The 15,176-nt window shown below is 45.4% G+C and overlaps 1 protein-coding gene across 2 annotated transcripts in view; it reads left to right on the forward strand.

Moving 5' to 3' along the window:
• Nucleotides 1–15,176, forward strand: part of LOC126534307 (protein-cysteine N-palmitoyltransferase Rasp-like) — a 76,685-nt gene that overhangs the window by 16,078 nt on the left and 45,431 nt on the right. For both annotated transcript variants that reach the window (XM_050181583.2, XM_050181581.2), the window contains exons 7-9: nt 5,968–6,083; nt 10,439–10,645; nt 14,394–14,429. In XM_050181583.2, the coding sequence (XP_050037540.1) occupies nt 5,968–6,083; nt 10,439–10,645; nt 14,394–14,429 (359 nt within the window). The remainder of the gene's footprint in view (nt 1–5,967; nt 6,084–10,438; nt 10,646–14,393; nt 14,430–15,176) is intronic.

Genomic DNA, 15,176 nt, shown 5'->3' on the forward strand with positions numbered 1-15,176 from the left:
AGTTAGGAACTCCTCGCGGGCTGAGACGCTTCGCGCGTTATGATTCGGCCTTAACGAGGCTCAGTTAGAAATCAGGGGCGCTATAACGTAAAACTATTCCAAACTCTTCTATTCCAATTCTGCTATCAGCCCTCCACGATTGGTCAAAAACTTTTTTGGACCACCCCCACTTCACCTGTCTGTCACGCGACGTCACGAAAACCGTGATACCTCCCCATCTGATATGATGTGTACACACTGATTGTGCATGATTTGACAGAAAAACGAAAAACAGTTATTTCTGATTCGACCCCTTTTCGCTATTAGCCCTCGGCTATTGGTAAAAAGTTTTCGGGCTGCACTCACTTCATCTGCCTGTCACGCGACGTCACAAAGCCGCAAGAACTCACCACGTCAAAGTGACGTGTATGCGATAAATATGCATTAATATGCCGAACAAAACTGACTTTTCTTCGGAATAGCCGCAGGCTGCCCCGTTCCGAAAGGAATAGAAGATGGCTGCCGCCGATCGCTCAGACGCTGGCTACTCGCATCTGCCGGAGAGCATGGGTTTATTTGCGAATAATAAAACTTCTTGCGTGGCCGTGTAACGTTTTCGAGCACTTTCGGCACGTTTACCCCCTCATTCTGCCAACTCTTCTTTGCTGAGGGTCCGTTTTAGCGTCATTCTTGAGCTTCCGTTGCATGCCGCCGCGATTTTCAACCAGCCACCGCAAGCTAAGTAAGGGAAAGCCGACCAATCGTAGACGCCGGCACCACCCTCTTCATCCGGTTATCGACTTTCAGTGCAGTGGTTCGGCCCCATCGAATCCCTCTCCACTCTAGCGTTCTCCTCGCCTCTTGTCAGCCAATTAGATACGACAAGCCGCTCAGTGTAGGCAATGTTATTCGTTTTTCAAGCAAACAAAAGTGACCTCCTATGAACGAGGAGAGCGTTTGATAGGTCTGTTCAGACAAACCTGCGGGTGACCGCCCGGTGCTTGCGTTGGTGGTTACGCAAATTTGACGTCAGGAGATTGGAATAGAAACATATTGGAATAGTTTTACGTTATAGGGCCCCAGGCGAGCGTTTGCACGCACAAGGAACGCGGGGATAGCACTGGCTTCCGAGAGCGAGAGCGAAGCTGGCATGGCATCGTGGCGTTGCGCCCTCCTCTCAAGCCACGCCTGCCGCGCTATCGAGGCAGCACGCGTTCCCTCTCGCCCGCTATGCTACGTCGAGGCGCGCTTGTGACTGTGCGTCGCAGCCAATAGGACTTCAGGTGCCGTTTCGCAGACACAGAATACAGACTTCTCACTCAATGGATCATTTTGCGCTTTAGAATGGAAAATTTTTGCGAGTTCAGCTCCTGCTTGGTATGTAAGGTCGTAGACGGAGCATGAGGCGTGACAATGCGTCATCTCATGGCGGTCCGGGCCCGTAGTTTTTTTTTTTCATTTATTTTGCTATTATTTTCTTGCAAAAGATGGCGACCTAATCGGCCGGCTGACCACTTTATAGACAAGTGTGATTCACACCTACGTAACGGCACAGTGGAAGAGACAGAAAGGAGCGAACTCACGGAAGTTTTGCACACGCGCTAGTTTAGTCGTTGGCAACCTGAAAATACAGTTCGCAAATTCGCCGTTGTCTAAGTCGGAGGGAACTTGTACAAGTGTGCAAACCGATAAGGGTTGAACACTTCCGTGACATCATGGCACAGGCGAGGTTCTTTCCGTTTTGATGTCTATTGGGAACTGTGTTTTGGAGCCTGGAGGCACAGATGACTGTTGCAGAGCAATTTCTTTGTTTGTAAAGCCTGTATTAAATTCTTAGAATGTCATCCAGTATAGTTCACTGACGAGTTACTACTGCTGTCGCTGCTGCACCGTAAGCTACTGTTGTAGTCATTGCGGTGTGCGCGCTTTATTTCGCCAAACTAAAATATTTGCCGAACAGTCAGGTACTTTTTCGTAAGGCATGTAATGCACCGTGGCTAGAACAAGCTGCTGATGAGAAAGAGTGGAGATAACGCAAAATGCATTTTACAATACTGGCCACAGTATGCTGTGAGGAGTAGTTCTGGCATTTCAAAAATAAAAAAAAAAAATAATACTTATTCGCACAGTGGCCGCATTATACGGCTGAACCTATTATACGGGTTGGTCATTTATTAATATTTAAGATTTTTGATTTATAAAGATCGCCACTCTGAGATGAAACAGTTCTAGCTCTAGCTGGATTATTCAGAGAGACGGATATCCCTGGCACGAAAAATGGAAACACATATTCAGCTGATTTTACAAATTCACTAATTTCCGCCTTCATCATTTACTTTATGGCACATATTGCAATTTAGCAATGGTAGCCTTAGAGTTTAAAAGGCGCATCTACTTAGTATTATATTTCTAGAATGACACTAGTTTGGATCTAATAAGTTTAAAGTGCGAACGAAGAGAGGCCGCCAAGGGACACAGGCAAGAGCTTGTCTGTGTTTCTTGTTCTGTCTTTGCTTGCGCTTTGAACTTATTAAACTGTGGAATACCAATTCGGTGAAGCTGCAAGTATACTAGCTTGTAGTAACGCACCATTAATATCGCTGTGAAAATTCATTGTTGTTCTATTTACTTCTTTAACGATACCTTCTTTAATGCATTGAAGCAAAAAAGTAACTGGAAAGCTAATGTATTCTGCCCGATACCTTGGGAAATAATATATTGAAACATGGTGTCAACCTGGAGATTAATTTCCAACGTATACATTTTTCTAGCTCAGAGGCTACAATTCGTTAATTACAATATGTGCCGGAAAGTAATTAACGAGTTACTTAGTGATTCTTGCTAATTACTTCAATACGTGTTCCGATTTATCGTGCTACTAATGTAAGTTTCTTTCCAGACTAATCCAGCTCAAGGAAAAGAATGAGTAGATCTGCCACAGGAGATTTTGTTTTTATTTTCCGGGAAATCACCTCGCATAACGACTCTTTTAGGTTTCGCTTCTGTTTGCTGTTTGTCATTGCATGGCAGAACGCCACGGCACTGTTATCCCCGCTATCGACCGCACGTTGCGATGGTAGTTAATAAAAGATCGCAATCAATGGAAATGATTTATTACATGATAGCGCACCAGAACCAGATTAGGAAACGCTTCCTTTATAGTATAAAAGCAGACTAAATATGAAATAACGATCACCTAAACGGCTAAATGAACTTGGTTTCCGGAAGTGCAACAATACAGGAACTTAGGGTCACAGAATTTGGAAATAAGCTTGCTATTAAATAAGGTATTTTACGGTAATTTCTGTATGAAAAAACAAAAGAGAAATAAACCCGCTAGGGAGATGAGGCGGTTGAAAATGTCAGAACGAGTTACGTGCCAAGTCTTTCTTTCTTTGTGTTTATTTGTAGAAGGACTGACTGTTGGTCTCAATTGTCTGGAATTCTCACTGTCGTAATTCCTTTAGCCCAAAATAGCGAAGAGACATAAAAAAAGAAGAAAACATACAAGCTCGTTGTACCTTTTTTTTCTTTGTCCACCTCTCTGCCATAAAGCGGTTTATGCCAACGGCAGGCTAACTCTACCACATGCTGTTTGGATGATAAAATTGCGTTGCCAATTTTGAAGCCACATTTTATTCGACTTTGCTGTTAGGTACTTCCAATATTATAAGTACACGACTGGATCATGGGTGCATTTTGTTGATAAGCGGCTGATATCTAATTAGGAGTGAAGCGTTTAATGTTGTTCCAGTAGAGATAGCCTGTTTGAAACTGCAATCACTTTCCTAACGCATTATAAGTGTTCCAAGTATGCCTGCTTAGTAGACCAATGAAGTGTCGATGAGGCAATGGTAGATTTTTTGGCACTTGCCAATGGCGTGAATGAAAAACGATAACTTGCAAACATACTCGCTGTTCATTAGGGCATATACAGTCTAGAATGATATCGTGATAGCTCGCTTACAGAAATCACATAAAAGGTACTTCACCTATCCGAATGAGGTGGCCATAGTGAAGCTAGTCATCCTACTAAATTAATTACACATTCTTAAACTAAATACGTTGCTTACGGCACTTTTATTGACTTAAAGTTTCTTAGGTGCTCCCTGCATAATTCAACAGAGTAAATTTATTTTCCTGGCAGGCGCGAAGAACAAAACCATAAAAGTTTCTCGAAAAGTTTGGCACTTGAGAAATCAGTCCCGATCCTAGGAGCGAATCTAGAACCGATGCCTTTTTTGGGTGGTCATTCTCCCATTTCAGATTACCAAGCTACTAATGATCGCAGAGCCTGGATGAATTATACGACAGTTCGAATCTCAGAGGCACTGAGTATGAAAAATCAGATCGGCTAAAATCCACGGCGCTCTTGGTGATTTCTTAGTAGCTTCGTGTTATTGCCGCGCGGATTGCAATTTTAAGCATGAAATACTTTTAACTTCCCGTTTTTGTCGACTTTCAAGTGACCTTGAGCCAGCTGCCAGAGCTGTTATCCGGACACTCAAGCGAGAACATCCGGGCAACGACTCAACACTTAAGGAAATGCAGCCTACAACCCTTTGTACAGGACCACATTAAACACGTTAGTTACTGCCCGTACTACTAGTTACAAAAAATATTGCTTCTGAGTTCTTCCTATTATTTGTCAACAATATCACTAAAGTGGTAACTTCCATTACGCTAAGGTTTTATTTCTCACTTGCTACAGCGACATTCAACAAGCTGATACATGGCACCATGCACTTCATTTTCACCTCTTGGCGCTGAAACAGGGTGCCTGCCTGTGCTCTTTGGAACGCCAACGGTCCATGATTTCCGAGCGGCGCGAGTGTTGCCTCAGCTCGAGAGGTGGCGCCACGCTGAGCGGTGCCTGCTTCAGGCGCTTCTATCTGTCGCGGTGGCTTAGCGGTTATTGTGTTCCGCGGTTAAACACGAAGTCGCGGGATCGAATCCCGGCCGCGACAGCCCCATTTCGATGGAGGCGAAATACAAGAACACCCATGTCCCGTGCATTGGGGGCACGTTAGAGATACCCTGGTGGTCAAAATTATTCCGGAGTCCTCCTCTACGGCATGCCTCACAATCAAATTCTGGTTTTGGCACGTAAAGCCACAGAATTCAAATTGTTCTTCTTCTATCTGGGCAGTGCGCTCTGTCGCCCTGGCGTCTTTCGCTCCCTGTCGCACCACCTTCAGCCGGTTTTCTTCCAGCTGGGCAGCGTACATATTAACCAGTGCGCAGTATGGCGTGGGGTCGTCTGTTGTGGTGTAGTGTGGGGGGGTGTGGTGCAGTGTGGTGGGATGTGACGTTGCGAAAATTGACTACGTTCATTTTAAGACTGGCTAGTATCATCTCCAAGCAATCTGCTTTGCCTGTTGCTATTTCATGGTTACACCTGCTCACTATTACGGGAGCGGAAGCAACTTTTCTTTTATGCATCCACCACGGCGATTTTCATGTGATTCATAGGTGATATCTTTGCATAATTCAGTCCAGCTTTCTACATGTGGGTGAAGCGAAAAGGGACGGGTTACCACATCTGAGAAGCCATGACAGACAGACAGACACACAGACAGACAGAGAGACAGGCAGACAAAGAGCTTTATTAGGTCCAGGGAAGCGCCACACTTAGAACAGCACCGCGGGCCACTGCCACGTGGGGACGGGGAGGCCTAGCCTCACCGCCGCATCATGGGCTCTATGGACAGCCCGGAGTAGGGGAAGAAACTCGGAAGTTTTGATGGCAGAGCTCCACTACTCCTTGATGACTTGATTGGGTCCCCGTAACGAGGGGCACCGCCACAGCATGGGGTCCAAGCTGCTAACCAACCCGCAGTCCGGGCAAGTAGACTTGCAGGTGTGAAATGCCACATAACTTGTTAAATCAGCCGCGTCAGCCTTTCGATGCTTATGCCGCAGATGCGATGGACGGCTAACAGTTCAATGGACCTTTATATTTTTACAAAGATTTCAAACTTCCAACAGGTAGACAAGCCAAGGCCACCATGCACTCCACGCGAAATAGGCGCCGCCATCTTGGGTGTGCTGCGGAGCGCGGTGCACTTTCTTCTGATGGAAGTCATGACCCACTACCTCTACAGGTGCGTTCCGTTTTGTGCATTTTTCTTTTGTTAGCGGTATATAACGATACCTGAACGAGGGAGGGTAAGCAACACATTTACCCCCAAGTGTACATGCCCCGTCTGTGGAACCGGCGATTATTATATTTGTCGCCGTGCGGGAAGCGAGCGCTGTAGCGGAAAGGCGCCTGGAGGCGGAGAAGAGAATATCCGCGTTCGCGTCGTTTCCCTTTGGGCTTCCACCCTGCAGTGCTCGCTGTAGATGTTCGAGGCGTCTCTTATTTGCCCGTGAAGCAATATGAGATTTCCCTGGGGCACACCAGGCGTCGCCCCATCGAGAGCAATGTAACGAACACGTTCGCACTCTATCCGTTTGTGCTTCGATGCCACGGTGCTCTCTCTGCATGTTCGCGACGTTTCTTATTTGCACGTGGTGTCCTTAATCAGAGAGCTCAAGTTCGAATAGTTTTTGTATAGGCATTGTTATATCAAAACCTCTTTGTTGCTTCAGTTTGCAGGAGCGGACATGACCGTCTGAACTTCTGAAAACCTCTATGAGGCTTCGGAGCTTCTTCATTTGTCAGGGCGAGGTCTTAGAATGGGCGTTAACGCTGTCACTTTCCTTTAACTCGAAGCTGGTCTGGTGCCTACGAAATCAGAATATCGCAGTTGCAGCAGATGGCCCTTTCGCCATCGCTTCCAGAAGTTGTCTGTGCACGAGTAGCTTCAAATAGGCATGTCGATGAATGGCAACTGCTCGCATCGAATTGACGTTGACTTCAGCTGAATCGTATGGTATGGTAGCGAACCGTCGTCCAACAACTATATCGGTAGGCGTCAAAGGGCACGGTCCTGCTTCGTCAGTCTCAACGAAAGTTAGAGGAGGCCTTGAGTTGATGACCACTTCGACCTTTGTAAGCATGTCGTTATTTTTTCAATGTTGACGGAGCCTCTGTAAGCATATTACGCAGCGAAGCCTTCACTTGTCCAAACAGCCAATCCCACCATATATCCCACAATGAATTATTCGGCACTATAAGGTTCCCTTATAACCCGCTGTCGAGAGATGTCCTGCGCAACGCCCTTTTCTCCTGACATGTGAAAGATCATTTTTATCTTTGCCGACGTTTCTTGAAAGGGCCGTGCATTGTCCGAATATATAGCGCCGCAGACGACATGCAGGAAACGAGCTCCAGGAGAAACTGCTCCCGATGCAGCAGGCGTGAAAATTCCCGGTTCACCAGATTTCGACTGGAAATTTGGAAAGCAAAAAGGTTTGCGTCAAGATGGTGCCAAAACTGCTGACTCCCGAGCAAATGTTGCGACGAAAACAATGTTGCATTGATTCGGAAACATCGGACGACAGTGATGAACCTTTGCAAAGGGTCGTCACCCAAGGTGAAACTTTGCGACATCGAGCTGAAGTCGCAGAGCAAGCAGGTGATAACAAAGTTGAGCCAAAGCCGTAATAAAGTTCGGCAGCATGTTATACTCCTGTTACATGTGAAGGTGAATGCATCCTTGACACGTGGTGCCTCCATTAAATCATACGATTGGAGGGGTCAGACTTGTTGCAAGGCATAACGAGCCACAGTGCAAGGCAACCGTATGGCGCTGCAGGTCCACCTCCTCAACTGCACATGCGAGCACCTAATGCACTACTTAAAGGTTCTTTCGTTCTCTTTCTTTCTTTCTTTCTTTCTTTCTTTCTTTCTTTCTTTGTTCTAGCTTTTCTCTCTCGTTCTTTGTGTCTTTCCTTCGTTCTTTCGATTCTTCTTTCATATTCAGCCATTGCATCTTTGCTTCATTGCGGGAGCATGAGCCATACTGATGATATTTTTTGTCTCACTGGACTAGACGCCGCTTTTTTGCGGCTATGAGCCATTCAGCAAGGGACCTAAAGCTTTCGCCTTAAAAGGGCAACGTAGCATATCGTGCTGAAAGCGGGCCGTCCAAGTCCAGACGAACAAATTCGAAAGGGCTTGTCGTCGTTATCCGGGGACTTGACAAACGTGCGGTTGGACCACTTCCTGCGCTGGCCGTGAAATGTTTGCACACATAGCGACGTGTGAGCGCCCCACACGTGTGACGCGCCCCCGAAGTACCTGTATAAAGTTTTACCATACCATACCATTTCGGCCATGCATTACCTTTTTGACTAGAATGCGCGCTCGACAAATCCAGTAGGAATCTCTGAGCTGCTAAGCGCGCCACGCATGCCACCATGCAAGACTTGGTCATGAGCTCTCAGAACCAATAGAGTTGACTAAGGATGATTTGCTGGGAATATTATTCGATGACTCACACCTTGCGGTGAATTCATTAGCGGCATCTGCCTACCAACTCTGAAGATGCCGTCAATATTTATGAGTGCCTGAAGATCAGCGATATATGTGACGTGGATTTCGCTGGTGGCGCTCGTGCCATGCTACTGAATTCTGTATAAACTACTTCATTCTGCAGAAAGGTCAAGGTTTCGTAAGTACTTAATCCAGTATTAAGCACGCAGGATTTCTGTCGCCGTCAGGTCACCCGCTTTTCCGGTCTTGTGCGTGCAACAGTCCGTAAATCTAAACAACCAAGCTGGATTTACCCACGCATATTAGAAAAAAAAAGCTGTGATTCTCAACAAGCGGTGAAGCATGCTGAAACGCTCAACCTCTACGAGTGAACTAGAAATTCTTGCGGCCGTCGCTGCATGATGTTCTGCTACCTCGTTTCTCACAGCGTCGTGAACGTCGTACAAGTTAACTGCTCTAACTGACACTCGTTGACTGGTCCGTGTAGCAAGGTAGGACCATGCCGCTGTTTGGCTCTTCAAGCCACTTTGTGAAGTGCTACATTACACGTCATAAGATCAGACGTATTCTGGGATCCGAGGCAATAACCCCACTGGGATGGTTCTGTTCTGTACGTAAACTCTCTAATTTGATTTGCCATGAACTGCTTCCATTTTCTTTCTGAAGTCTCCTCTAATCCCCGAAAATCCAATCATATAGGCGGTCTACTCAATATGAATGCTACTAAGTGCACTGCTGCCCTAGGTCAGCAGTCTTGCGTCAACCAAGACGCCTAAAAGCTCCAAACTGGGCAGAGCCATACGTGACTAGGCGATTAGCGAAATCGGTGGTCCAGCCACGTCTGTCACTGCGTAAAATTGCAGCTTCGTACTCGGCTGTTACATAACACCGTTATTTTGCTGTAGGCGCTGCTGGCTGATGAATTATTACAGCGCCATTCTTGTATGTTGGTAATTGACATTGGAAATAATTGTTTGAGTAGATTACGGCTTTGTTTTCAACATGAGTTGCTCATTGACTCATAGCATCGAAAGTTAATGTATGGGCTTGCAGACAAACTTAATTTTTATGCATTTTCTAGATGAGGGGCTTAAACAAGAGGATAACCCTGTCGAAAAAATTGCTAGTAAGCTGCCGACCTTTTAGGAGGTAGCCCCTACCAAACAAAACGAGTCACCTGAATAATATATTTGTTAAAGACAAGGCGCGTTTTAATAAGACATAGTCTTTGCACATGAAATTATTCATATATTAGAGGGCATCCAAATTCGGGGCACTAAATACTGAACAAGAATGTTACTGCTCATTACAACTTAACCCGCAGTTCTTGAACGCTAAGAAGTAGCTTTGATAACTTTTGGATGGTTTTTATCGTACTCATAATATATGCTGGTTTGAGTGGACATTGAACTTAACGAAGTTACAAAGGATTCTTGCGTAAGAGGTATTTCTCACTCGTTGCCCGATTTCTATAATGCGTTTCTTCTCACCAGATGCTGGCGTTTGTTCTTACAAACTTATCCAGCTGAGGAAATAATACCTACGCTAGGAATGTTATTGGGAGAAAATGTCTGCCAAATGTGAGGTCAAACACTTCCTTTGGACCAATCCCGCAACACAATATACAAGAAAGACATTTGCTGGAGCATATGGTGCAACCATTTATGAGTAACACATTTCCACACCGCATAATCTCCGTATGTAAACACAGAGGCACCGTTGGGGAATTCACCGCAGAAACCGTCCTCATGCGACTGACTTGAATGGGCTTAAGAAACGATAAGCTCAACATGATTTTATAACACAGAAAAACAACGTTCATACCCTATCGAGGCCGCAGTGCCATTCTTTATATTAATAGAAATTTTATTTAGTGATTCACACATTAGAAAAAGAGGTTACCTCTTTCTGACTCGTCGTTTCGAAGCACACTTCAAGCTGCCTTCATTTTGTTTGAGATGACTTGGACAGTAATACGAAGAGTCGCGTAAGGAACGTGAAAGCCTTCAAGCAATGCACCCCACCACAGGACCGCATACAACAGTAACACCCTGACTTGGTCGCTTTAACACGCAGTTCGGCCATGTCCGAGTGGCCCTGGATGGTCGGGAAGCTTGATCCCACCAGCCTCGTCGGCTTCGGCCTTGCCCTACTGTTCTTCTTCTACGTTCACTACACGTTCGCCTACGGCTTCGCCGGTGCCCTGGCCCGTGCCGAAGGAATCGAGATCCCGCCGCGCGCCAAGTGCATAGCGAGGCTGAACCGATGCTCTCAGTTCTGGAGGTGAGTCTTTACTAGGCGAATAAAGAAAGGGCACTAAAGAGTGAACAAGTTAATTTATTCTGCTTTAAGTACTTCTTCGAATGTTTACTTGCACTTATCACGGGAGATGGACTTAATCATTAGCAAAAAGAGCGAACCGCAGCGATTGCTTGTAACGCGGCGCTAGTGCGTTTGTATAACGCTACAGATTTCAATAGCGTCTCGAATATTTCTGCCGTTTAGCTCCAAAAAGCAAAAAAATTCACATTTAATTTTTGGTTTCTTAAGAATGCAGTGCTCTGCACGCTTAACGACAAAACTATTAACTAGCCCCGAGTTGTCATGGTTTAAATCCCGTAACCACACCACGAGCTGGCATAACAACTCCAAACCGTCTATCGCTTTTGCCTGTTTTCTGGCCTACCAAGACGCCTGTCACAATTCAGCAGTGATTGTTCTTGAATTGCAGACTTGTATATCGCCAATACAGCTTCACATTTCTCTGATGTGTCTATAAACGTGTACCTGTGACCCACATTTGCGTAAGAACAGCAGTGTTGCATCAGTGCGCGTAACCACAAATAAAGTTTTAACCTGTTCCACATAAAGCGCATTGCTTGCGGTTTCGCACTGGTGAATTCGCAAGCGCGGCGAATGGCGGCCCCTTCGTGCATAGGATTTTTTGAAGTTTGGAGGCGAGGAACGTCTTGGCAAATTCGCACTCAGGGCGTTAATTGGTCGGGAAGTAGAAGGAAGGCGCATCGCCAGCGGCGTCACCGTCGCATGCTTGCTTTCTTTTTGACAGAGTGAGGAATGTAATTACAAAAAAGCTTCATCAGAGCAGTTTATGATTTTTTTTCTTTAGTTGCTTCTTAATAAGACAAACGCGCACTGAATAAGCAGACGCCAAAAACAACCAGGCATTCTACAAGGCGCTTCGCAGATGCGAAAATTGCAGCCGCGGTGATTTTCACGTCGCCGTTTTCGTCACGCTGGGCTTGACAGTCGAAATTTGGATCCAAGTAGCATGGCGTCATAAGCAGAGCGCACAGGCCTGCAATCTATAAGGCGTTGGTATGGGACGCGTGTGACAGCTTCAGAAGGCGACGAAAAGCGCTGCTGTGATCTCTGAAAGGCAACCGGACTGAGCAAACCAGCTGTGACACAACTCCCAAATTTCTCGTTACCTCGGTAATTCAATGCAAAGGGGAAAACTCCCGGCAGTCAAAACTGATCCCCAATTCTGCACTACGGCATCGCTCATAGATCACTGTGCAGTTTACAGAACATAAAACAATATATATATATATATATATATATATATATATATATATATATATATATACTATTGCCTTTCTCTCCTTTATTCAGTTTTCCTTTCCCTCAGTGAGTTATAGTCATCCGGGCTCAGTCCTTGTAAACTTCCCTGCCTTTAAACTATTCTTGTTCTTCGGTCTTTCTCAATCTGCATTGCATCCTCCAACGAAATCGCCTTATTTATGTTTTGGGTAACTCTAAGTAAGCTGCTACATCACGTAACAATGTAAACCACCATCCGTAACGTTCCGCAAAGGTAATTTGGTAAGAAGTTCGCTGAATTGTGAGCTACTGCGCTGTCTTCACTGTGTGACACATCACTTCGGTGGTGACAACTCTAACCCCAAGCAACATTTTCCTCTCTCTCTCTTTTTCTATTTACTGGAACGACAAAGTAGTTTTCCTACGCACAACAGGGTGGCCCTTATTATTCATTTGCCACAGTCGCAGCCTGATAATGAAAAAGAAATATACATTTTTTTATAAAGGGGATGAGAAAGGCGTGAACGAAAGCAAAAAGCAAGCCCGCGCTGCGCCTAGCAGTCTTATATCTTTTAGAGATGTAAAACCGGCGCAAATAGAAGTGTTGCATTTGAACTCCATGTAGGAATAAAAAATACGCCAAAAAAGGAAAAAATGGCTATCGGCAATGTAGATTAATCGGAGATTATACTAGTCACAATCTTAAAATGGGTGTAGTGCATGTTGGCAATAGCACACCTCACCAGATCACACCACACCACACCGCACCACACCCGCAGCACGCCATACTGTGCGCTGGTGCATATAGACGCAATGGTTTCCGGTCACATACAGAACCTCATTGCAAGTCTGGTCTCGGTAAAACAGCTCTTCACGTCACGCCAGACGCTATCGAGCGCCGCGCAACTCGCGGACCGCTGGCGTTGAAAAGAACACTCAACGCCAAAAGATGGCAATCAAGTATATAGCCCCCCGTAGCTTCCTTTTGAACATCGCTATTGGAAATGATGAATAAAACATCAGCGTACTAGAACTTACAGCTTGAGTGATATTGTGAACAAACATAAGCAAGAACTCCGAGGTAATATTTTTTGTGCGAAGCGTGTATTGGCTCACAAGTGGCGTTGTCATGGTCACGCAAGAAAACCCAGTTGCTCCCAGAGCACAGAAGTTGCGGGGAAAGGGCGGTTTGATGAGTTGACAGCTGCGCCGGTGCCGGAGCGTGCGTCATTAGCAAGGATTCCAGCTGCATAGGCGCGCGCTAACGTCCCGCGCACAACCAATCAGAGCCGTTTCGCTTACGCTGGGGACGAAAAGGGTAGGAAAATGTTTCGCGCGCTGCGCCGGCTTCGTTTCCATTCAGTTCAGTCACGGAAAAAAAATGGGACCGCCACGCGTTGTGCGTTCCCCCGAGGCACGGGCAGCGTTCAACGAGCGGTGGCGAGAACTCGCCCGTGAACGGGCTGGCCGTCGGCGCACTGATCCATCCGTGAGAGCCGCCCGAGTCCAGGCATTCCGACAGCAACTAGAAGAAAACCGCGAGTTGAGGGAGCGGCAGGCCGAAGCAATCCGGCACCGTTGCCTGTGGGTTACTTAACCGTGACCAAGGACATGTGCACTGCAGGACAGGATTCGCTTACCCCCATTTTCAGCTAGGGGAAGGTTTGGTCTTTTTTGTAACTTGTTTGGGATGTAACTAGAATAAGTAATGCTCTCTTGTGAGGTTGCCCAGAAGATATCCTTTTGTTCTCACTACTTGTCCGGATGTTCTCGTTATAGTGCCTGAATAACGAATCTGGCTTTAGGCTCAACGTCATTTGAAGGTCGCGGCAACGGGAGCTAAAAGCATTTAATGCTCAGAAATTCTTCTGAATTAGTAGATTGCAGGCCGACGATATAAAATGCATCACTCTTATCTTCGGTTGGAGCTTTGCTAAAAATTAGAACATCTGCGAAAGTGAAATACTGGAGGCGTGGCCACCTTGATCATGGCACACCAGCCTGCCAAGGAGTCATTGATTTTCACAGCGTCTGCTTGGGTCAAGTCATTCTTCAACTGGTATGATAGATCATAATATACCCACAGACTGCACTTGACCAGTTGAAAGAACGCTGACTGTGCCACAAGGTTCTAGCTACTAAAAATTATGTTGAAATTCGCGATGTCGGAGGGATGTTTGGGAAGAAAATTTGAACACATTTCGTTGACAAATTTTTTGTAATATTCAACCTACTACCACAAATGTTAGCTAAATACTTGGTGAAATAACATCTTATTAGGGAAAAAAATTTACTATCTGCCTTTACATTCTCTTTACCGATAGGCTGTTGAATAGAGGAGACCTCCACGTGTGAGCCGCTATGCTTGCTGAATATCTGCAGTGCCATGCGAGTTTTCTTTTTTTTTTGTGTGTGTATGTAATGTCAGAACGTTTTTTGCTAATATTCCCGTGGCCTGCCTTCATTTTAGGTACTTTGACAGAGGAATGCACCTATTCATTCGAAGGTACGTAAAACTCACTTGAATATTATAGTCAGCGATTTGTCGTTTCAAAACAAAATACCAAGAAAGCGTGAAGCTCTATATTGTCGGAAGATCTTCCATGAGATGCTAATTTTTGTACCTCTCCAATCTTCTGTTGAAGAAGATTCTGAAGTTGACATGAAAAGTTCTTCACTACACTGTAGGGAGTGAAATAAACGTTCTACACATCTGTACATAGTTTGCGGCACTATTATGGAAGAGACACCTTCGTTTCATCGCAAAATGCACTGTGTCACATGCGTACGTTTTCTGAACGTCACAACCCCGGAACCAATCCCAGAGATAATTTACTTTCGTTCAGATTCAGTTGTGAACACAAATACACACAACGATGTTTTTCCCTTCTCAACAGTCCGGACCACCACGAGTTCTCAAAGATCACGTAAAATACTAGAAGATGACAATTTGTTTCCAGAATGGTTCACGGGACATTAGAAGCAGCCTTATATACACGGGTCCCTGAATTCACTTTAGTATCGTATAATATTTATTTCTAAATGTATGCAAGGTCAGCATGGCGTTGAAGGAGGAGCAGAAATATGCATAATTTTTCAGATTGCTTTTAAGGGTGAAAAAAATGTACAGTAGAATGTACAGTAGAGGCTGGTGTAGAGGTACCTCATGTGTCTCATTTCTCATGTAGAGGTCTCTCATGAGAGGCTGTGGTAGAGGCCTCTCTCTCATTGCTTGCTCGTGTTTCTATTGTTG

The sequence above is a fragment of the Dermacentor andersoni genome, chromosome 7 (genome assembly GCF_023375885.2).
Source record: "Dermacentor andersoni chromosome 7, qqDerAnde1_hic_scaffold, whole genome shotgun sequence".
In the NCBI taxonomy this organism is placed as follows: domain Eukaryota; kingdom Metazoa; phylum Arthropoda; class Arachnida; order Ixodida; family Ixodidae; genus Dermacentor; species Dermacentor andersoni.